The sequence below is a fragment of the Gadus morhua genome, chromosome 18, assembly GCF_902167405.1.
Source record: "Gadus morhua chromosome 18, gadMor3.0, whole genome shotgun sequence".
Taxonomy (NCBI): Eukaryota; Metazoa; Chordata; class Actinopteri; order Gadiformes; family Gadidae; genus Gadus; species Gadus morhua.
Genome location: NC_044065.1, coordinates 7,248,524 through 7,273,879, shown reverse-complemented (window position 1 = coordinate 7,273,879; position 25,356 = coordinate 7,248,524). Strand labels below are relative to the sequence as shown.

The following is a 25,356-nucleotide window of genomic DNA, read 5'->3' as shown; positions in this document are numbered from 1 at the left end:
ATACCGCTTTTTAGAAGTGTATCTGCTTGGACTTTATAACATTAAACATAGCATAACAGTATACGATTAAAACTGATAATTTCCAGATCAAGAGAATGGCCAAAGCTTTGTCTCATATTTCAGTCAAGCGTTTATTTATTTTTCGTTTCTCGCTCATTGGCCCCTGCACGTACCCAGTGGCTGTTGTAGGGCAATGTTATGCAGCCAACAGGTCCCCCTAGTGGGCACGGATTGGTATGTACTTGTGTGGTCAACGCGCCTCAGTTCTGTTATGTGCACAGCCGGTTAATACACGTTGCTGAGAGATACAGCCCGACTCCGTCTGTGACCTATGCACCTTCACTTGTAACAGTGCCCATATTGCCGTATGGTTGATTCGGGTTAGCAGAGAGTGGACAGATGTAGGCTATAAATGCTTTTGACGCTTTGGTTGTGCTTCTCTCGTCATCACACAGAACGTCATTGTACACGACATACAGGGGAAGATAAAGATAACGTCCAATGAAGATACAGACAGGATGCGGTCGGATAGTCTTTATTGCTTAGGAAGTGCCCTGAGTGAAATGACCGGAATTATATAAGTGGCATCCATAGATAGAGTCGTCTTTGCAGCAAGAAATAGGCTACTAAAGCCACAAACGATCAACATGACCAACAATATTTTTTCATGCAATCATGCTAATTGGAATAAATGTCCATAAATATGGTTGGACACAGGAGTGTGAGCGTGAGCAACCATTCTCTATGTGACAACTATTTCGTTTAACTTTTGTGACTGGGAGCCTTTATTATCATATTAAAAAAAGTATATCACATATTTCAACCTTTGTAATTAAGGTGCATTTTTCACCGAGTTGTCCACGTTTATACAGCCTGCATGAAACAACGCGGTAAGAACGCAAGGGCCAAAATATCCTGGATACTCTTTCAGTAGTCCATCTTCGAAACATAGTTTCATCATCGCCAACCACCAGAGTCGCCCTGGGTAGTTTATTTTAGTTTTCCCGGTGGTGGGGGACAGAGTTGGCGGAAATGAGCAGCAATAATCTGTTGCTGCTCTTGACTCTTCACCAGGCTTTCTCATGTCAACACGGACGCCTGGAGCAGGATGATCCAAATGAACGTTATTCGCGAGAGGGGGCGGGACTTTCAGTTACATGGGGGAGAACGAGCGCCGGGGTTTATGTTTATAATATTGCTTCGGAAAATTCCATACATATATATTCTCCTTGACTTGAATGTTGTTGATCTTGTCATTATTATTTCATTTCCGTGGACTAATAAAGCACGTATACAGCGCAATGGAAGCGGTAGACCGGAAAACGCATAGCAGTAGACCGGGATAACGCTCCAAGTCATTATCCTCTATGGTGTTGCTCTGATCAACAGCTGCCTCCTCCTTGCAGGATCGCTCTGATGTCTTATCGTTAGCCCCTATAGTGTTACACAAACCCCCGTCGGACTGCTGTGCTGTCCTCGTCCATGGTATTACTACAATAACACATCGACCGTGGTCTGTTAAAGGTAAGAACCAAGTTAACACCGGTACTTGGGAAGAAGTAAAACTTTCAGACGTGTATCGTGACTTCTTGTTGTGAAATAGCATGCTACGCTAAGCTAGTGAACTACGTGTAGCTACAATGTACTGCTCAGAGTGTTACTAAAAAAACACACAATTACGTGGCCCAGAATGGCATGTATGCTTTGTGTATGTGTCTGTTGGGGCCAGATAAACTGGTTTAAAATGTCACGGTGAGGGAACACGTAAACGTCAGCGCAGAGACGAGCAGCTTCCTCCTTCTCTAGTGGTAAATAACGGGGTGTAAGACATTAGATATTACAATTTGATATTTAAACCTCAGCATTGACTCCTTTATCATCGACTTTCCCCCCTTTTTTTCCGGTGACGTTAGTATCTCATTTTCAGATTTTCCAAAATTGTGTTGTGCAATACGGTATTTCTCATGTCCACATCTACAGTCAATGTTAAAAATGGGGTTGAATGTACAATCTTGGCAGGTTTAACAGTATTTTTTAGTTCTGTTCAAACGAAGAGGAAATGTGGAAATGATACACTTGTGTGTTTAACTCCAAAAAGGGTCCCCAAATATTGAAATATAATAGTTATTTAATACAAAATTGTTATTAAGTGACCTTCATTTAGGACTACTGTTAAGCGTTTACATAAGTCGTCCCAATGTTTGATTATGCATGGCTGATTTGTCAATCATTAACACATTATGTCAGAACACAATTTATGCCTGTATGAAAGGTGTGTTACCTTTTGATGCCATGGGTAACCTGGGAAGGAAAGGAATAACAATGCATTGACAGCTGATCTCTAGTGAGATCTATACCATTCAACAATGGATCAACTCTGCACTTTTTCCTGTAAAATGTGTGTTCAACGTTGACGCGTTGAACACAAAAAATGCATGTGTTCAAATTGCTACACACTGTGCCCTTGCATAAGGAGCATATAACCTGCACATTGCTGCATAGTTGTCCTTAGCATGTACTAACCCTGCATTAACTCGGGACTGGTCAACAAGCCTTAAAGCCGAAAGGCTAACACAGCCCTAAAACCATTTTAATGCAAAATATAATATCCTGAGAATGTGAAACCTCACGGGTGAGAGATATGTATTATATCTAGTCCGGGTGGTCACCCATACATTCAAGTTCCTGACGGGAGGTAATATTGAACAGAATCTAGGGCATTTTAGACAAAGTGAAAGCACTCTCTTTGACAGTTCTCGCTACACTGTCAAAAAGTGAAAGAAAAGTGAAAGTAAAGTGATGACTCCTCAGTTAGCAGTGATAGTAGACGACCTAGATGAGAAGTAACTAGACGTGTGTAACGTGGTCGCAAGTGCCAATTCGTCCTATGTGCACGTGTTCTTCTGTGCGCGTGTCAAGACATGCTGCTCACTATGCTAATGAGCGAGCACGCTGAAAGTCAGACCCGCTCACGCGCGCGTTCTTGATGTTATTTTTCATCCACTTTTATAACTCTTGATTTGTTCACCTTCGGAGTGATGGTAGCCCAGTGGGTGCTCACCAACATTGTTGATTTTACATTGACACACGGTGACGTCCTTTTATATGCTATAGACACCTAATTTACCGCGTTCTCAGCCAGGTTTAGGTCGCGGGGTTACTCGCAGGCCGACTTGTCATTGATTGATTAATTGAGGGTCATTTGCATAATGGTATTCTATTTATCCCTACCTCGGCCATTTTTACTATAAAAAAATATCTTAAGGTCGGACATGACTAAGGGAAATGTGTACCACATTTTGTGTCATTTGAGTTAAGAGGTAATTTTTTCAGAGTTCAAAACTTCCTAGGAACAAAAAATGGATCAAGAAAAACCGGTACAGAAAAATCGATGGTTCCTCGAGCCAAAACGGTTCAGCGTGACAAATTATGCCCATATATGGAAGGAAATCACTGCCTAGTGTATTGAATTAAAAACGCCATGGAATTTTCGCACAAGAAAATGCCAACACCTTCAAATTCACACAATATGCATTTTAAAAGGTCATCTGAATTATTTGTTTTTTTTGAATATCCGCTCTGAAATTCAAATATAGCATTTCAAGTCCCTCATTACGGAAAATAAGACTGATGAATAAAATGACAGCGGATTGCTTTGCAACCACACTAACCAGCAAACTCCCACGCATCAAATTTGGAGCAGGAAGTGCAGACTACATCAGTGCTTTATCAGAATCATCCTGCAATCAAAGCACATCAGAACAGTGTCAGTCATCTCAAGCTAGTTCCACACTGCATGAGGACTCTCCAGCCTGACCTCAGAGACTGGTAGTCTCAGAGAGAAGCCTAGTTCAGCTAGTTAGCTGAACTAGGCTTCTCTCTGAGACTACCGGTGCATATGCAACTAAAAAATCCACCTTAGTAGGGTAACTCCCTGCTGGCACTTGGATGAGTGTGCGTGCGTTGGTCTCCTCTCGTCGGTGTCTGACTCGACTCATGATCACAAAACCTTTTAATAGCATAACATTCCCAGAACCCCTTGGGTTTTCACATCTGACACAATATATGGTTAGGAGATCATATCTTGTTCCAATGGGGACATCCCTCGGTCATGTGAGAAAAAAAATCTTGGTAAATCATCAGTGTACAACCGATCAGCATGTATTCAAAAGTGTGGGCGGGTTTAAATGTACTTTTTACTAACATGAGCCAATATAGAAATGAATAATTAATACATACGCTGTGTCTTGACCTGAGCTGTTCCCCGCTGGCCACCAGGTGACTGGGAGTGGCAGGCGGGGCCATGGCCATGTGGATCCAAGCCCAGCAGCTGCAGGGGGATGCACTGCACCAGATGCAGGCTCTCTACGGTCAGCACTTCCCCATCGAGGTGCGCCACTACCTGGCCCAGTGGATCGAGAGCCAGCTCTGGTAAGGGGGACGGGCGCCGCCCTCCCAGACGCACTGGGAGGCTCTCATTGCCGGTGGTCGGTCACTGAAAAGGTGGACTGTGTCGATTTGGCAGGATAAGGAGAGTGGGTGAAGGATGTTAGTATACCTGGATAAAATGGAACCGGTGTCTTTGGTGGGCAGGGTGACAGAGGGATGTTCTGCTGTCCTGTTGGTAGAGCAAGACGAGAGAGGGATGAACTGTCCTGTTGGTAGAGCAAGACGAGAGAGGGATGAACTGTCCTGTTGGTAGAGCAAGATGAGAGAGGGATGAACTGTCCTGTTGGTAGAGCAAGATGAGAGAGGGATGAACTGTCATGTTGGTCGAACAAGGTGAGAGAGATATTGTTCTGTCAGGTTGGTAGAGCAAGATGAGATGGATATTGTTCTGTCAGGTTGGTAGAGCAAGATGAGATGGATATTGTTCTGTCATGTTGGTAGAGCAAGATGAGATGGATATTGTACGGTCATGTTGGTAGAGATAGGTGAGAGAGATATTGTACTGTCATGTTGGGAGGGCAAGGTGAGAGAGAGATTTACGGTCATGTTTTAATTTTTTTTCGCGGTTAGGGCACCACCATCATGGATTTACACACAACCAACCAGTGATGTCAAGACAAAGTTTGTGTTGATACTTTGCAAAAATGAACTAAATGCTACCCTGATATCAACAATGGTTTGTTCATTATGGGCTGGCTGTCGTCATATTGACAATTAGTTTGAAGTACAACATGCAGCTCTCTGTCTGTCGCTGGAATGTAGAACTCTACCGGCCAAGCAATGGTTTACGTAACCCTGAATCTATTCACCAGCTAAATGTGAAAATCTCAGGCAGGTGTTTTAATTTTTGACCCTGTATTATAGAATGTTATAGAGTTAGTGTTCTGGCTGCGAACCGGCAACTTTCAAAAATAGTAGAGGCAATTATCGTAAACGAAGTGCCGGTTTGGGGACTGTTCCGTGCCGTGCCGGTTCCGTATCCAGTGGAATAGCCTACTTGACTTTAATGGTTTCTATTATTTTCGGCGACCGGTTCGCTGCCGTGCCGGTTCCGGTGGAAATTGGCCTTTACCCTCCCTAAGGTGCTCTCAACGTGTGGGACATGAGCCAATGAGAGACAATTTATTCGTTGACCATTATTCGAACATTATCAATAATAATTATGAATATGACTTTTTAACGAGCATCCCGAGAAGTCTGATTGGTTTAACCCTAGTTTTCCCAAAAGTATGATATTACGACCGATCAGAAACGGCTGGTTGTACGTCTGTCCAGCCAGTGTCCTCCGCTCAGCCGCCTCATCCGATGAGACCACGGTCAGGTGTGTGATCTTAACCCTCCGCCTCCAGGGACTCTGTGGAGCTCGACAACCCGGCCGAGGAGGCAAAGGCCAAGCACCTGCTGGACAGCTTAATGGCAGAGCTCCAGCGGAAGGCCCAGCACCAGGTGGGCGAGGACGGCTTCCTGCTGAAGATCAAGCTGGGCCACTACGCCACCCAGCTCAAGGTACAGAGGGCCCGCGGGAACGTGTGTGGCAGCGCTTCTCTAAACACCCCGGTGGGTGAACGGGGTTGGCCGGTCCAAACTGTTCTCTTGAAGTGTGTGTGTGTGTGTGTGTGTGTGTGTGTGTGTGTGTGTGTGTGTGTGTGTGTGTGTGTGTGTGTGTGTGTGTGTGTGTGGTGTGTGTGTGTGTGTGTGTGTGTGTGTGTGTGTGTGTGTCCGTGTCCGTGTCCGTGTGTCCGTCCCCACAGGGCACCTATGACCGCTGTCCTCTTGAGCTGGTCCGCTGCATAAAACACATTCTCCACTCGGAGCAGCGGCTTGTGCAAGAGGCCACCAATGTGAGTTCAACCTCGAAAAGGTTATTTATGGTGTACATATGGAAGCTGCTGCAGAGAGAGAGCAGAAAGGGCAGAACGAGCATGCTTTAGAAACCTGCTCCTTCTGAGTAGTAGAAAATACCAGTTCTACTACTATTGCTGCCATTGCTAGCATTACTACTGCTCTTGCTACTAATGATACTAATCCTACTACAAGTACTATTGCTCATCCTACTACTGCTAATGATGCTATTCATACTACTACTATTGCTAATGCTACTAATATTAATTCTGTTAATGCTACTTTTACTACATCTGCTAATGCTAATGCTACCACTGCTGCTGCACTAATACTAACGGTCTGTTATGAACATGCTGCCGTGTCCCGACCCCAGGCCAGCTGTGGGAGTGCGGGGCAGGCGTTGGACAGCCTGTCCCAGCGCCACCAGCAGATCAATCAGGCCTTCGAGGAGCTGCGGCTGGCCACCCAGGAGTCAGAGAACGAGCTGCGTAAGCTGCAGCACAGCCAGGAGTACTTCATCATCCAGTACCAGGAGAACCACCGCATCCAGGGTGAGGACGGGCGGGTGCAGTCCGGTGACACCACCACCACTGCTGTTACTGCAAGCTAGGGGACACCTATGGGTGTTCACAGGATGCTACAAGAAGAATGTTCAATTGTAGTACTTAACCGTTCGACAAACAAAGGGAAATGCACCTTTCTAGGGTTTGGATCTGGTAGGAACTTTTTGATTTATTTGTGTCTCAAGAGACACACTTTTAATGGTGCTGAGATGACACTCAACATGCCCGAGCTCACCTGTGTCCCTACCTTTTCTTCTGACCCTCCCCCTCTGTATGTTCTGTGTGTAGCCCAGATCAACAGCCTGGCGACCCTGCCCCTGGCGGAGCGAACCCCGCGGGAGACCACCCTGCAGAGCAAGAGGGCCACCGTGGAGGCCTGGCTCACCAGGGAGGCCAGCACGCTGCAGAAATACAGGCTGGTAGGAACCACACACACACACACACACGCACACGCACGCGCACGCGCACGCTGCAGAAATACAGGCTGGTAGGAACCACACACACACACACTGCAGAAATACAGGCTGGTAGGAACCACACACACACGCTGCAGAAATACAGACTTTTGGGAAACACACACACATACAATGAAGAAATATAGACTGGTAGGAACCACATGCACACATCCTGCAGAAATATAGATTGGTAGGAACAACAACGACCCTCACTCACTCTTTCACCCACAAACACACTCTTTCCCACTCTCACTCACTCACTCTCTCACATGCACACACTCGCTCACTCACTCACACACTCTCTGAGGTGTTGAACACAGCAGCTGGTACAAACCTACTACCCCCTTCAGCATTTTTCTCCAGCCAACTAGACGGCAGTGATGGATGATAATACAAAATGCTCATAATGAATTATTATACCAAAGCGCTTTAGATACTGAGTGTGCGCGTGTGGGTTTGATAGTGTACGGTGATGATGGTACTCAGGCTGTGTCTGTGTGTCTGTGTGTCTGTGTGTGTGTGTGTGTGTGTGTGTGTGTGTGTGTGTGTGTGTGTGTCGGCCCACCGCAGGACCTATCAGAGCAGCACCAGAAGACGGTGAACCTGCTGAGGAAGCAGCAGACGCTGATCCTGGACGAGGAGCTCATCCAGTGGAAGAGGAGGCAACAGCTGGCCGGCAACGGAGGCCCGGCGGAGGGGGGCCTGGACGTCCTCCAGTCCTGGTGCGTTCACCTCCCCAGGGGCTGCTCGCCGCAGAGCCAACGTCAAGCTCCACCCCTTGGCTGTGCCTTGAGCGGGTGCTCACGGCAGTGCCAATGGGAGGAGCTTGACCGGGTCAAGCTCCTCCCATTTGCTCTGCCGTGAGCACCCGCCCCCCCCCCCCTCTCGTAACATCACAGCAGGGCAGTGACTTTATCGCACAGGCTTTTCTCGTTGCTAACTCGGTTGGGTTTGACTGAGTAGGGTTGAGAGTTAAACTGTCGCTCAGGAGACAACTGTGGAGGCCACTGGTGTGCATTGTGCCTTAGACCCCGTATTTGAGTTATGGGGGGGGGGGGGGTTTTCAGGGCCGTTCGCCCTCAAGGAAACCGGAGCGCCCCTGAAGTGAAGTCTAGGGGGGGGGGGGGGGGGTGGTCTCTTGCGTTCTATTTTCAATCACTCTTCTTCATTCCAATGCAAGGCAGCAATCGTGGAATGAAATGTGATACGATGCAGTGATGGTTGAACATCGAGGGGGCGCTGTTACTTCCATAGAGTACCTAGTGAGATTCCACTATATAAACGCAGTAACATAAAATGCAATCATTTATTAATCATTTATTCAAGAGATTAAAATCATTGCTTACAACACAGACTAGCATACTTTGTGACTAAAGTATCTGTTTTTACAAAGTAATGCATATAGAATAAATTCATTCTATATAGCATATATAACTAAAAAGGGGAACACCCCCATCTACAACTTAAACGCTCTAATCCTCAAATCCTACGAATATTTGTGTGGTTGAAATTTATTTCTGCATTTTCACCGATGGCCGTAATGCTGCCAGCGGGTGCTCACCTCTCTCTTGCGCTCCGTGCTCCACCGCCGCCAGGTGTGAGAAGCTGGCCGACATGATCTGGCAGAACAGGCAGCAGATCCGGCGCTGCGAGCACCTGACCCAGCAGCTGCCCCTCCCCGGGCCGATGGAGGAGCTCCTGAGCAAGCTGAACTCTGAGATCACCGACATCATCTCAGCCCTGGTCACCAGGTAGGCCTGGCGTGTATCGCCCCCATTGAAACCAAATCACAACTCCCTAGACCAGGGGTCACCAACACAGGGCCCGCGGGCACCATGGCGCCCGCAAGGACCACATGAGGCGCCCGCAGGCCTGTTCTAAAAATAGCACTACTCGTTCTTGAACAACTCTTTCCCACCTTTTTTAAGTCATTGTTGATAATTATTGTGCGAAATCATTAACATGACTTAATTAATTAACATGTCTTCACATAGATGAGTATCATTAATCATTAATAGTAATATATAACTAAAGGCAAACTGAGCAAATTTGTTATTTCAGAAGAGTGTATAGAACTGGGTGCCCTTCGTATGGCTCAGTACCCATGAAGTAGCTATCAGGTTCAAAAAGGTTGGTGACCCCTGCCCAAGACGTTGACGGACCAATCAGCGCCAGGGGGCGGGAGTTTAAGTGCATGAGGTGTCAGTCCTCGGCTTGGCAGTCGTTTATTTCCACACCAAATTCCAGCTAATCCAATTAAATAACTAAGTGAGACTCTTTGGCTCAGGGTAATGGGGTGTTTTCTAATGGGGTATGGGAAGCTCTTTGAGGCTGGAGCTGTGATTAATGGCTTTACAAATGATATGGACCTGTAGATTTGAAGAGCTGTGATAGCGTTTTGACTCCCTGCGCCTTCCTCCAAGAAAGAATATCTGAGCGGTAGATTGAAATAAGGGGGTGCCACACCAACGTTAATGTGTGTCGGTTCTGTGGTTTGGTTCTAACGTGCGTGTGTGTATCGTTCTCTTGTGTGGCCGCAGTACGTTCATCATAGAGAAGCAGCCGCCCCAGGTGCTGAAGACGCAGACCAAGTTTGCGGCCACGGTGCGTCTGCTGGTGGGGGGGAAGCTGAACGTCCATATGAACCCCCCCCAGGTCAAGGCGGTCATTGTCAGCGAGCAGCAGGCCAAGGCCCTGCTGAAGAACGAGAGCACGCGCAAGTAAGCAGACATTTATCGTGAAGAGATTATTCTATTTACTTTATATTAATATGAGTAGAACATCAAGTAAGCAGACCCCCCATTGTGACGAGAACCTTTCATTTAGTTTCTATTATGATGAGTAGAACGTCAAGTAAGCAGACACATTATCATGATGAGAACCTTCTATTTAGTTCATATTATGAGTAAAACATGACCAACAACCCCTCATCTAGTTTTTATTATGGGGAGTTAAAAATCGTACATTTTAGTTGCTGACAATGACAAAATGCGTTTATCTTTGCAGTAGTCTGCAAAATGTTTGGTTTAAATCCTGTGAGGTAATGTTTGGCGGTTACAGTGTACAGATGGTTATCTCCAGCTTAACTTCAATATAGTAAAATAGGGCTGCAACTAACGTTTATTTTTATAATCTATTATTTTTTCGATTAATCGATGAAACGGTTAAAAAAAAAGAAACTGTTGTAAATGCCGCATCTTTATTCAAAAACTGAATATTATCTCAAATTCACAGTGCAGACTGTGAAACACCCAAGTTATTGCTCCAACGTCCCGGAACTATTAAAAGTTATATTAATGATAAAAAAAATAAAAAAACATAACTGGGATAACAGAAAAAAACATACAATGTATGATATACATTTATATATAGATACAGTATATAAGGGATGTCCATGGTTAACCGGTTAACCGATAAGATCGTAATTTTTAATGAAATTGATGCCATTTTCCGAGACTCCTGAACCTTTTCTATTTTTTTGTTGAAATAGAACTTGTATTATTGCTTTAATAGCTGATAAGATGATCATAGCTCAAGATAGGACGTTAAACAGGTCATAATTCCATCTTTACTATCTATTTTATATTGCTGGGAAAACAAGTTTTCGCCAAAATGTCATATTTCTTTTTTTTTGTGTTGCATTTGAACAAATCAATCATATTACTGAGCCAACCTGAACATATCACATTTGACACTGTACTTGCTCTATATCCTGCCGATTTTAACATGGATTTGAAACTGGATTACTATTTTTAACTGACGGGACTTTCTACACCATCCGGTTGTGTTATCACTACCGCTGCTTTGATTGACTGTTGATGCACGCGGTGCCGACTCCGAGCCCGTCTGCAAACCGTCTGCAGCAGCAGCAGCTGACAGAGTTTTTGGTTGTACTAGAAGGATACTGAGTTGAAGGAGTTTTTTTTTAACCCAAAGACGGTGAAGGTACAACACTTTTATATAGGCCTACAGTCCAGTGTTAATATATGACCAAAATACAAGCTGTGGTCGCTCACACTAAAGCTCGCTGTGGGCGTGCATGAACCATAAACAACCTGTCGGCGGCTGGCTGTAAACAGTGCCGTGCCTACGAGTGACGTATTAATCGTGCGACTCTACGAATCGATGACCAAATTCGTTGCCAACGCTTTTAGTAATTTTTTTTTATCGATTCGTTGTTGCAGCCCTAGAGTAAAACTAAGGCATCTGATATTAACATGCTGCGGATGGTTGATTCGCAGTAGTAAGGTGAATTGACTGCTCTTATGCAGCGCTCTTCTAACCCATGGCCGCACCGTACAATGCGCTCCACACATTCCCCCATTCATAAACACATTCATGCACATACGTCGGTGTCAACCATGCAAGGCAACCCGCCAGCTCCCAATTCAGATTCCAAACAAAACTACGGTAAACACAGTGTTCTCTGATCTTATCAGGGAACATTTCAACCTGACCTAGTGTTGACCTGTCTTCTGCTCTTCAGCAATGATCGATTACCCTGGCCTGACCTAGTTTTCCGTGTTGTGCTCTTCACGACTGTTAACCCTGATCTAGTGTTCTGTGTTCTGCTCTTCACAGTGACTCTTTACCCTGATCTAGTGTTCTGTGTTCTGCTCTTCACAGTGACTGTTAACCCTGATCTAGTGTTCTGTGTTCTGCTCTTCACAGTGACTCTTTACCCTGACCTAGTGTTCTGTGTTCTGCTCTTCACAGTGACTGTTAACCCTGATCTAGTGTTCTGTGTTCTGCTCTTCACAGTGACTCTTTACCCTGACCTAGTGTTCTGTGTTCTGCTCTTCACAGTGACTGTTAACCCTGATCGAGTGTTTTGTGTTCTACTCTCCATCTGTGAAATCCTAACCCACACCATGCGTTCTCTGTTCTCCTTCAGTGACAGCAGCGGAGAGATCCTCAACAACAACTGTGTCATGGAGTACCATCAGGCCACAGGCACTCTCAGCGCTCACTTCAGGAACATGGTACCTCGACTGAACTTCAGTCACCTTACCCTTTGCTTTTTGTTTAATATATTATTGAATGGCTTTATTTCACCATTAATCAATACACTATGGTGGTTTAGTGTTAGTCGTTTCATCGAAGGTATACATGCAACTTTATATTCAGGATCAAAACCTGATTTAAGTATCTTCGGTTCTGTTGCAAAAGCAGTTGAGTTCTGATTTCTGCCAGCGATTATGTCCGCAGGGCTTTGGCACAGCTCATTGCTAAAGGGGGTCGTTCGAATTCCTTATAGGATCGTTAAATCAATTGCATGGAGATGGTCGTTTTAATATTTGACAGCTGCTCCATCTGTTTTTATTCACGCCACTTCATCACTTTTGACTCCCCATAATTCTCAAAGCATGAGATCTTTTCAGCGTTTTGGTTGATTCTCTAGCTACAGTGTTGCTAGTGTACATGAGCTGTGTCCTCAATGTCTGCAGAGACTCAAGGGTAGTGGAAACCCTGACAGAAAGCGAACAGACTAGGTTGGCCTCTGTCCCGTTGCAGTTTGTTGAGTTGCCTCTCGAAGGGTACGGTAGTTATACAGTTGGCATAGTGAATACATCGTACAGTTCACTTCGTTTTGGTTCTTGGTTGAAGTGTTTAACACACAGACTTTATTGAATCCAAAGCAGTGTAATGAAGTGTTAACTACTGCGTTCATATTATAGCACACAATGTTAATATTTCTACTACAAGTGTCGGTGTAGTGTTGATAGTGTACATAAGCTGCTTCCTCTATGTCTGTAGGGTCAGTGTAGTGTTACTAGTGTACATGTGTAGGGTCAGTGTAGTGTTACTAGTGTACATGTGAGGTGTTTGTAGGGTCAGTGTAGTGTTACTAGTGTACATGTGTTGTGTCTGTAGGGTCAGTGTAGTGTTGCTAGTGTACATGTGAGGTGTTTGTAGGGTCAGTGTTGTGTTGCTAGTGTACATGTGAGGTGTTTGTAGGGTCAGTGTTGTGTTGCTAGTGTACATGTGTTGTGTTTCTAGGGTCAGTGTAGTGTACATGTGTAGGGTCGTGTAGTGTTGCTAGTGTTTTTGTGTCTTTTTTGTTGCATCGTGTTTTCAAACTCAAAAAGAATCATTTGAATAATGGACCAAAATAATCGTGATTTTTTATTTTCCCCCATAATCGAGCAGCCCTAGCTTAGTGTAGTGAGTAGGGCTGTCCCCCGAAAGTGGATGATTCGAATCATCAGTCGGGAAACCCCGCAGTCGTCTCAGAGAATCTGAGTCTGAGAATCTGAGTCGACTCTGAGAATCAGACTCGACCGTCTTCCTTTATTTTTTATTTTATTTTTTTCGTCAGTGAGTGGTGTGCATTATTAAAACTAAAAATAGTAAACATTAAAATGCACAGGAATAATATTTATATGGATAATAATTAGAATTACATTTTTTAGAAGGACGGATGCGGCACGACGTGTGCTGAAATGGATTCAAATTGCAACCATAACGGTTGGTGCACCGACGGTTGTGGTTTTACTAAAGCAAATATTACCATAGCCTATAACCATGTACAGAGGCCACCGCAGGCTTAGTATTTACCATTTGCATCATAGCTCTAATGATAATAATAAATACAATTTGCAGTGATGGAATGTTGTAGTTCAAGTACATTTTCACTTGCAATTCCTTTCTAATTTCAAAATTGCACTTTTGAGACTTGAGACAGTTTTGTTTACAGCTCAAGTTTAAACTGTCCAATTTACAAGTTTGCACTTAAAACCTGTTGCTTAAGATGAAGAGAAAAAATAAAGTACATTTGTATTTTGTAACACGGTTGAGCCATTTTAATTATTTAAGAGCAGATTGAATTGAATCGAATCGTGATTAATCGATTCAGAACCGTATGAATCTAAATCGAATCGATTTAGGAAATTGTCCACGATACCAGTGTTGCTGTGGGGTGTTGCTGGTGTAGCAGCACCTAGCTACTGTCGGTGTAGTGTTGTCAGTTGTTCTGCGTCCTCTTGTCTCCGTAGTCTCTGAAGAGGATCAAACGCTCTGACCGCCGGGGGGCGGAGTCGGTCACGGAGGAGAAGTTCACGGTGCTGTTCGAGTCCCAGTTCAGCGTGGGGGGCAACGAGCTGGTGTTCCACGTCAAGGTGAGCGCGCCACGCGAGCACGGCTGACCCTCTCAAGTAGGGAGGAACGATTAATCGCATTCAAACCGACATATGCAAGTCGCAAAGGCTGTGAAAAAAATAATTAATACAATTTCTTTACTTGATTTCTTACTGTTACTGACTAGAGATAAGTAATATTCATATTTATTATTTCATTTATAAATTCAATAGTAAAGTGAAGATGTTATATTATGAATTCATTCATCAATTCATCTCAACACATAGGCCTGGCCTAAAGGAAAGAGCAGTTTATATGTTGAATTCTTCCTTTTTGTGTTTGTCATACTATAGAATGATTGATTGATCTCCTGTTTAGTGAATAATACAGAACATAAGAAACTTGGAAAAAAAAAATCGCATTCTAAATCGCAATCGCAATATCGGTCGAAATAATCGCAATTCGATTATTTCCTCAAATCGTTCAGCCCTACTCTGAAGCCCTCTTCAAATTTCGATTGGGAAAACTGTCTGTGAGATATCGCAACTCAAATAGAGATCGAAACAGTTGTATGAGCCTCCACCTCCAGCCTCCACATGATGTGCCTACCATTGGGATGATTTCCATTGATTTGTTTTTTTTATTGTGCATGATTAGTTGTAGCTTTTGCCTCCTGACATCCCTTCTCCAGACGTTATCCCTACCCGTGGTGGTCATCGTCCACGGGAGCCAGGACAACAACGCCACCGCCACCGTTCTGTGGGACAATGCCTTCGCAGAGCCCGTGAGTATGCCATGCCCTCCACGCGTCTTCTTAAAGGGGGAGTTCGCAATTTTGGACATAGGGCCTGATTCCCAAGTTAGCCTTGGTGTTCTTTATTATTGGTGACAGTTTTCAACGCATTTCAATCCTTCTGCATTGCATTGCATTTTGAGGGACTTACTGTGTCTCAGCAGCAGTGTTATATTCCTGGTAGTAGGCTACGGTAGCGGCGGACTGATACCTAGGTTAAATTCCACTGTTGCTGAGAAAGTAGGCCCTCAAAATGCGATGATGATTCATGCGATGCAAGGTTAGTTTTATTTCTAACATTCTTTCAACACAGACATTTACATCTATAGTCTGGCATTATAATTGTATTTACCTCGGGTTTACTGTGTAGTGGGTAAGACTCTTTTATTAGCAGGCTAGTATTGACCGTTTCCGTGCGCTAGCCTAGCACGAGCAAACTTTGCAACTAGAAGGACTGAATGAAATGTGTACCTTCCATTCAGACGTCACTTTGGTTCACTTTGGTTTCATCTCAGACCATTCATCTAGAGTTAATTCTGAGGTGGGACAGCCTTTATGCTCTGAGCATGACGCTCATCTTTTTAAATGGGTTTGAGCAGAAGAAAGGGCTGCAATTAAATTCAGGTTTTAGATAAAAGGCACAATGGGGTTTAAGTGCGTCCATTAACTCGACACAATGAGCCTGAACCTCGTTACACCGTCTCGCCTGTACACGGTGTGCCGGAGACGCGCTGAACGAAGCGCGACGGCTCACCCCCTCCAGTGGCTTACACGCGCCCCCTCCGCAGGGTAGGGTACCGTTCATGGTGCCCGACAAGGTGCTGTGGCCCCAGCTGTGCGAGGCCCTGGACATGAAGTACAAGGCGGAGATGCACAGCGGGCGGGGCCTGGCGGAGGACAACCTGGTGTTCCTGGCGCAGAAGGCCTTCCCCAGCAACAACAACAACTCCAACCCCGAGGACTACAGCAGCGTCACCATCTCCTGGTCCCAGTTCAACAGAGTAAGGAGCCGCCGGGGCACACACAGAAGGCTCAGTTATGGTCCCACGTCGACGCAACGCAAGGGGGTCTACGGACCGACGACGTCCTCGCGGACCATCCTTGCCTCCACCGCAAGGCCCTGACGTGCGCCTCCCAAAATGTTTTACCTTGTGTCAAGGCGACGCAGCAGCAAGGGCTGTGATTGGTCCACACCGAAACAGGTTCACGACCGCGTCGAAGCGTCTGTGTGTGTGTGTGTGTGTGCGACATGGAACCATAACTGAGCCTTCAGTCTGCTCAATTGACATAGCGCTATCCGTAGTGATTCTCCTGTAAACAGTGAAGGAAGGATCCCTGATGTTGTAAAACGGTATCTGCTCTGTTGTGTAGGAGAGTCTGCCAGGACGTAACTTCACCTTCTGGCAGTGGTTTGACGGAGTGGTGGAGCTCATGAAGAAACATCTCAAGCCCCACTGGAATGATGGGTAACTAAAGAGAAAAAGGGTTGTGGGCTTGTGGTCACTGCCAACATGATGTATAATGGAGTGCAATCAAACTACTCTCATGGGGGATTTGCATTTTTATATCTAGATAAGTAATTGAATTGTAATTCTATTTTGCAACAACCAACTTTTTAAATGGGAGTAACGCGGCGAGGCCTCAGTTCCCCCCGATGTGACCCACGGTGTGGCGTTCTGCTCCCTCAGGGCCATCATGGGCTTCGTGAACAAGCAGCAGGCGCAGGACATGCTGCTGTCCAAACCCAACGGCACCTTCCTGCTGCGCTTCAGCGACTCTGAGATCGGAGGCATCACAATCGCCTGGGTGGCCGAGAACCCCAACAAGACAGGTGAGGTGTGTGTGTGTGTGTTTGTGTGTGTGTGTGTGTGTGTGTGTGTGTGTGTGTGTGTGTGTGTGTGTGTGTGTGTGTGTGTGTGTGTGTGTGTGTGTGTGTGTGTGTGTGTGTGTGTGTGTGTGTGTGTGTGTGTGTGTGTGAGAGAGAGAGAGACATAAGGCTGGGCAGGGCTTATCGAATCCAGCGGTTTTAGTCTTTGAGATTACGAATGTGGAAGTCGCATGACGCCTGAGATGAAATCTCTGGAGTTCACATGAACTCAGAACAGAAATGCACGCAGCTTTTAACTGAAGATCACAAATGGAGTTTTGACCTTACCGGGGTTTATACGGAGGCTACATGACGTATGATGCATAACAATACAGTCTGCAACCATGGACTGAATAATTTGAAGTGATGCAGAAATTAAAGAGGAAATGATGAGTTCAACGTTGCAAACCAATATTCAGAAGTTGTCGCCGAAGATTGGTGTTAACTGCATCATTATTTTCCGAGAAACCTAAGTTGTCATGGTAACTTGTGGGTTTTAGCAAACCAACTGCAGGTGGTGATTGCGAAAGATGGCAGGCGCCTGATGACTCACCTTTTCTTACGAGTTTGCTGTAGCGCTTGAGCCCCCCCTGCTGACGGTATTAGGTCAATGCAAGGTTTCAGTGCCATGGATAAGGACGGCGATCCTGGTCTGATTGTGTTTTGATTTGAATGCGACAATATTTTTTATTACTTTAAAGTGGTAGTAAGAAGGCAAGGCAACCAAAGCCGTACATATTCGTTTGTAGATATTATTTTTTAGATATTGGTAGATATAAGTTTGAAGATAAGAGTTCCATCCCCACAAGAGAAACACCTAGGATTATGTTTGGAATCAGTCAAGTCAATATATGCCTGAGAGAAAAAAACTTACTAAGGAATGACTCACAAATGACAAATAATAATGACTACAATATGATATATTACCATAGAGAAACCTGGAATGAATTGTACAAGCTGCCTCTTGGTTTTGGCTAGAAATCGGATGATTCTTCATCCAACATATTTTCTCTTAAAGAGAAACGACTCACAATACTCAGTCCAGTCTATCGTCATTCGACACCCATGGCCCTCGTCCCTCTGATCGGTAACCTGTTGAACCTCAGTGTATCTCCCCAGCCAGTGACATGTCTGAGGGATCGGGGACTGACCGGGGGGGGTGTTTCCTTTCCTCAGGGGAGCGGCTTGTCTGGAACCTGCTGCCCTACACCACCAAGGACTTCTCAATCCGCTCGCTGGCCGACCGCATCAGCGACCTGAACCACCTGCTCTTCCTGTACCCCGACCGGCCCAAGGACGAAGTGTTCGCCAAGTACTACACCCCGCCCCTCTGTAAGCACTTCCTGTTCGGTCCTGGTCTGCTAAAGACCCTCCCACATTGGTGTAATTCGGGGGGATGTGTTTACAACTTTTCATGCTACATGCAGATATTCCCCTGAGTTTTGGTTCTGGTACGACTATAATTGTTTGGAAAGACTTTATAATAAGGGTACATTAATTAACATTACATATTGCAGTAATAAGCGTTGTTCTATTGCTTTATTATAGGGGTTTGGGTTTGATGTAAGGGTTAACCCTAACTCAGTAAATGATGTATAAAGGAATACCTTGACATGAAAACCATTTCCTTATCTTGGGCTTTTAATTATGGAGTACTAATTGCATGATTTATGTATCTAGTTCCATCATCAAATTGTTCTATATGAATATAAATGTATTGGATCATGTTTATTTTCGTCACAGCCAAAGCGGTGGATGGATACGTCAAGCCACAGATCAAACAGGTGGTGCCAGAGTAAGTATCTCCACTCTGCATGAACTCTTAACCTCAAAGTCAGCCCTCCACTAAATCCAAACCAGCATTGGAATATGAATAAAGCACACACACGCATTTATATAAAATACAATTTGACAAAGAAAAAGCATATTTCAGCGTTTTCCCTCCAGCTGTATTATGGATGAGTCTGTGAGGCTCTGAAGGGATTGTTCATTTTCAATATGTACGCGATGAGAACTAGTTCATATTTCTCATATTAATAAAATGTTTGTAATGGCAGAGGATGTTGCACCACGCCCTGCCCTACATATGAAATAATTCAAACATCTCATCTCCCTACAACACTACTCCTTCTCCCCCACCTCCTCAATGCTTTTGCAACATCAATCGCGGAAATGGACGAATTAACCCTCTTTAGAGCAACGGGTCCTTCAGCTTTTCCCTCTCGTCGGCCCCGAGAGACAATCTCCGAGCATCCCAGAATCCCTTTCCTTGAACTGTTTAGGATCCTTTAAACGGATAAGGACTCGGGATTCAGAGAAAAGATTCAGTGTTCTGAGTGCTCTGTGAATTGTCAGGTCACGACCCAAAATGGGTCGCGACCCAAGAACCACAGGAACCCCAACCCTGTCTAGAATTTCTCTCTGATCCCCTGTTGTTTGCTCGTAGATTTACTACACCCAACCCTGAGCCTGTCTACATGGAGCAGGCCGCCTCCCCCACCATCAGCAACACCACCACCTTCAACATCTTCCCCCCCATGTAAGTCTCTCAGTGGGGAACCCACACCTCCTCTGCTTGTCCCAAGTCTTTCTCAGATCTCGTACTGTGCTGTAGTGTACAAATACAAATCATTTGTTGATCCAGGTTCGACCGTTCAATTTCTGTGTTCTTATCAGACACTGCACCAAAACTTTAATATAAATAAGATTAAGATTTAAGATTTATTTAATGTTATAAATAATAATTAAATAATGATTAAATAGGCTGTCATATGGTCAGTCTCTATGCTGGTCATTTTTTGACATTTTATGGTGAAGTTGTGGTACTCGAAGGTAATTACCTTGAGAAGGGTAGATTATCAAACCACACAAGATAAACTGGAGAACTTTGGAGCAGTGTTAAAAGTAGATGATGGACATATTCTTCATTATTATAATATTTTCGATTTTTCATGTCAATATATTTAGTTTCTGATAGTCGGTCGACAATTTGTGCTGTAACGATGTAGACAATTAAGGACTACAAAAGGTATTTGGAATAAACGGCCGCTTGCGCACCACACCGCTATGCAACAACATAAGACATCGCTGTTTGGTTCGCTCGCAATCAACGATGCTTATTAGATGAACAAAACATCGGAATATCCCCCTCCATCTTAGATGGAAATGTAGGGGTTGCCCTTGTCGTTTAAAAGAAAACCCAAGACAAAAGTCAAACCCTGTTCTCCATGAGAATCTTTGTTCCTGCTGCTAGGAGTGACCCAATGCTGGACGCTGACGGGGACTTTGACCTGGACGACACCATGGATGTGGCACGCCACGTGGAGGAGCTCTTACGGCGTCCCATGGTCAACCAGTGGAGCAGTCCTCAGTCCTGAACCCAAGCTATCCAATCAGCAGTCAGCAGTCCTGAACCTCCAAGCTAACCAACCGTCAGTATACAGTCCTGAACCCTTGCTAACCTCAAGCTATAACAGTGCTTAACCCAAGCTAACCAAACAACAGAAACAGTCAGCAGTCCTGAAGCCTCAACCCTAACTCACCAACCAGCAGTCCTGAAGCCTAGCTAACCAACCAGCAGCCATCAGTCCTGAAGCCTAGCTAACCAACCAGCAGCCATCAGTCCTGAAGCCTAGCTAACCAACCAGCAGCCATCAGTCCTGAACCCTAGCTAACCAACCAGCAGCCATCAGTCCTGAAGCCTGGCTAACCAACCAGCAGTCAGCAGTCCTGAAGCCTAGCTAACCAACCAGCAGCCATCAGTCCTGAAGCCTAGCTAACCAACCAGCAGCCATCAGTCCTGAACCCTATCTAACCAACCAGCAGCCATCAGTCCTGAAGCCTAGCTAACCAACCAGCAGCCATCAGTCCTGAAGCCTAGCTAACCAACCAGCAGCCATCAGTCCTGAACCCTATCTAACCAACCAGCAGCCATCAGTCCTGAACCCTAGCTAACCAACCAGCAGCCATCAGTCCTGAAGCCTAGCTAACCAACCAGCAGCCATCAGTCCTGAAGCCTGGCTAACCAACCAGCAGCCATCAGTCCTGAAGCCTGGCTAACCAACCAGCAGTCAGCAGTCCTGAAGCCTAACTAACCAACCAGCAGTCAGCAGTCAGCAGTCCTGAACCCTAGCTAACCAATCAGCAATCAGCATTCCTGAAGCCTGGCTAACCAACCAGGAGTCCACAGTCCTCAACCCTAACTAACCAACCAGCAGTCCTGGGGCCTCATTACAGAAACTTCCTAACTCCGAATCCTATCCTATCTTGAGATAGGAAGGCATTTAGGGGTTTTGATATTACAGAAGGAGGTTTCCTAACTTAACTTTATGAAGAAATCCTATCTTATCTTAAGATAGGAATTTAGCCATTACAGAACTATCCTAAGTTAGGAATTTCTTAAGTTAGGATCCCTAAGTTAGGTGGCCATACACCCTGTCCTAAATTCAAAATAACTCAATAACAGAATAAAATGGTAGCAGCACAGCTAGTAGGTCTGTATGACAATGAAGACGAGGAACATCACAATGGAAATGTGATGGCTAAAAGGCTACCGAGACCGCGTAATGATTTGTTAGATTTTTTATTTAAATTTCATTTTATCGCCTGCAAAGACATTTAATTTTGAATTTGGTGGAAGAATTACTTTACTACTTTATTACTACCTCTTCTTGTTCTCTGTAACAATACCCGCCATGACCGTAGTACTAGTGCTACTAGCTTGCCGTCATTAACAAAGATCCTCAACAGTCTCTGTTAACGGTAAAAGTAACTCATTTTACCAATCTCATGCACACTCAAAAAATCGGATTGAAAGGTTACCTAAATTAAGATAAGATAGGATGCCAAAAATAAGATAGAAAATGGCCAACAGGTTAGGGACTGCTTCTGTAATAGGAAATTAGAAAGGAAATTCCTATCTTTGAGTCCCTAATTTAAATTAGGATGAGAAGTTAGGATTTTTTCTGTAATGAGGCCCCAGAACCCTAACTCAACAGACAGCAGTCCTGAACTTCAGCTAACCAAACAGTAGTCAGCATTCCTGAACCCTAACTAACCAACCAGGAGTTGACAGTCCCTCAGACGGTGGTCCAACCAAAATAATCTCTAGCATGGTGGTAGCATGGCTCAGTATTGGGTCCCATGACGTCCATCACATGCTATTTCATCTAAGAGGAATGTGAACGTCAGCTACACTCTCACTGTTAACAATACGCATGGGTTTGGAGGGTTGCCGAAAGCTGCAGCTAGGTGACAAAATGTTGTGTCTGTTGTTTCTTGTAAAGTTCTGCCATAGCATTCTTTGGCCAAAATGGACAGTGTTCTTTCAGTTTAAGTCTTAGTTTTTTGTTGTACATTATAAAGCCGATTCTATTAATTGGGATTTATTCTCCTTTAGAGTACTTAAGCCCCCCTATATCTTTACAAATAAATCTAAAATGGTGTGTTCGTACCGACAAAACTGTGAATTTGTCTATTATTACATAGTGTGTTCTGTCACAATAGTTCAAGCAGGGACTAGAAGAACATGGAAGAACAGATCATTCAGTGCAGACATCAGAGTGACAAAAAATTTGTATTATAGACCACCAGCCGATGCGAATACGGCAATATCATATTATTTTCATACAAAAAGTGTATTACTCTTGGAAAAGGTTGAATAACTTCAGCAGTGATGTTTGCATTTTCTTTTTTAATCATGTGCGTCAAAGTATACCCACTCAGAATATCTTAAATTAGCGTTACCCTATGATTTGTGTTATAAAATATCTGTAATTTATGCTCTTATACCTGGTTAAATATGAAATAGTTGGTATCTTCCTGGTTATAAGTGGCAGGTGGTAGGGGTGAGATAAAACCGGTCAGTGCAAACATCAACGTGGCGTCCAGGCAGGACAAAATAAACCATTTTAATTCAATTTTTTACTTTTAAGAACGAGTATCATGGTTAGGATTTATTTGTTGCATGCTGTTTGCGTGTTCTATGTTATCAACTATTATGCATCTATTATGAATAAAAGTCCAACTCATGTTTCATATCTGAAACCCGTCTGCAGCTCATGACGAACCCATCTTAAAACACAGGCACACATATTTACTCTGTTTTGTCCCATTTCGGAAGTTCAATCGAATAATGTGTATTCAATCCAACCGTCCCCAACATGGTAACAAAAGGTTGGTTCTAGGTCCATTTCGGTTGTCATGTTAAACATAACATGTAGGATGCTTGGGTGCTACCTTGAAAGGCCTTACTGATAATCAACTCTGCGTTGTCCTGTGGTTGTTCTATCCGTTTAGGAGATCCTAAGCTGTGTTTGTGTTACCAATGACAGAGAAATATCAGGAGCAATCTTCAGGAACAGATAACCAAGTCTCAGTCAATAAAGTAATTATTTTTTTATGAGCGACTTAAACATTTTTAAAGAGTCAATGATTTTGTTTGGTGTTTTGTGTCTTTTTGTGTTTTTTGCTTTGCCCGATTTTAGATTTTTGAATGAACATAATTGTGTTATGTACAAATGCAAGTAAGACAACAAGCACTTTCATGCTATGCTTAATATTAACTATGTACTGTCCTGTTCATAGTCATTGTTTCCTTACCAATGGTGTTGATTTGTCCTTTGTAATTCTGCTAATTGCTTTGTGCTTTTGCTGTTCTTTTGTATAAAGTGTGCAATTGGGAAACTCATTCATTTTTTCAAATAGAATGTGGATTTTTGTTTTACGATGGGATTTCGCATAGGAGCTAATGAATGGTAATGAAGTCGGGAATAAAAGTTTTATATGCAAGCAGACTCTTTGGAAGTATCTTGTTTTCCCATTATTGGGAGGGAAGGCATGTTTCCAACTTGGACTTATAATAAAATAAAAATCATTGAATGAATAAATGCATTGATGTGCTTCTATTGGTTTCAGTTGGTTTTACACAACCTCTAACCCAATGAGCTAAATCTATAGGAGCTCTGGGTATTCTTAAAATTAAAAATGTAATATACCACAAGTCCTGACCCCAGTTATCCTGTTTTCATACATTTTAATAGTTTAGTTTAATTGTATTTATTTGTCACATACACAATTGTACAGGACAATGCGTAGTGAAATTCTTATTTACCAGTCCGGCTGTAATTCAACTATATGAAGTGCAATATTATAATAATGATTGGGTGGTCACTGGGTGGTGGGCTAAGTTACATTGTCAGTCTGGTTTAACAGTCTGATGGCCTGGGGAAAGAAACTCCTCTTTCACCTCAGCAGACGGTAGCGTCTCCCCGAAGGAGACTGTTGTTGGGGTGGCTGACATCACTAGTGATCCTAGGGAGTGCTTTAGTTGTAAAAAATGAATAATGATCTGGTGCTTTGTCTCCTTTTAAGTGCACATGCAGAATTAATCCCACTTACACTTCTATTTAAAGAAGATAAGATATTTCGTCACCCCAATCCCAACATGTCCCATATTACCATTTGTTTCTTACAAGCCTTTTAGACCCTTTCAACGAATCCACCAGCAGATGGCGCCACTCAACCGGACCATTTTGTGTACGGCGAGTATAGTGTAAGAACGCTATACATCAATTTAATCTATATAAAGCATGCGTGTGATGGTGTTTACCAAACGTCCATAGTGATTTTAACGGTTTATTTAAAACCACATTGTACTTTTGATGCCGGGGGATACTAGGTTAATTGCGATGTTTACTGCTGGCTGGAAGTCGTATTGTGTCCCACATGATCGCTGCTAGTTGGGCTGCGTGCTTGTTCTGTGCGTTCCTGTTGTTCGAGGGCTGGGTGTTTCCAGCTCCCCCGCCCAGGCCTAGAACCACAGGATGTCCCTTTCCTGATTCCTCAACGATAAAATTGACTGTGTGTGTGTGTGTGTGTGTGTGTGTGTGTGTGTGTGTGTGTGTGTGTGTGTGTGTGTCTACATTTTCCATTCACTAGCATGATGCGCCACTTTCTCACATTTTCCCAGTGTGTAGTCACATTGAGAATCTATTTTAATTATTTTTCAATTATTCAATGTATTATAGTTACATGCATAATGTCTCATAATTATATTTGGACATATAACAAAAGTGCACCTGCGATTAATATTATAGAATAGTGCACTATAGAATAGTATTATAGAATAATACTCATTATTATCCTCTTCAACTGTGAATGTAATAGCCCTGGCCTAACACGTTTTATTTTACATATTTAGTTCTCTTATTTTTGGACAATGTGCGGTGCAAATGATCAGCCGAGTCCTGATAAAACCTCATTGGCTGCCTGGCTGTAAGGGAATGAGCCCGACAGCTGGTAGGAAATCCT

General features: G+C 44.0%; 1 protein-coding gene across 1 annotated transcript; it reads left to right on the top strand.

Moving 5' to 3' along the window:
* Positions 1-1,355: 1,355 nt before the first annotated feature.
* On the top strand, positions 1,356-23,929 carry LOC115530936 (signal transducer and activator of transcription 5B). Its single transcript, XM_030339785.1, has 19 exons — positions 1,356-1,524; positions 4,279-4,431; positions 5,799-5,955; positions 6,201-6,290; positions 6,665-6,842; positions 7,143-7,273; positions 7,880-8,031; positions 8,905-9,060; positions 9,850-10,029; positions 12,204-12,291; positions 14,305-14,427; positions 15,078-15,170; positions 15,968-16,180; positions 16,551-16,645; positions 16,868-17,010; positions 18,223-18,378; positions 18,790-18,841; positions 19,493-19,585; positions 20,300-23,929. The coding sequence occupies exons 2-19, from the start codon at positions 4,304-4,306 to the stop codon at positions 20,421-20,423; spliced, it is 2,352 nt and encodes a 783-aa protein (XP_030195645.1). The 5' UTR covers positions 1,356-1,524; positions 4,279-4,303; the 3' UTR covers positions 20,424-23,929.
* The last annotated feature ends 1,427 nt before the right edge of the window (positions 23,930-25,356 follow it).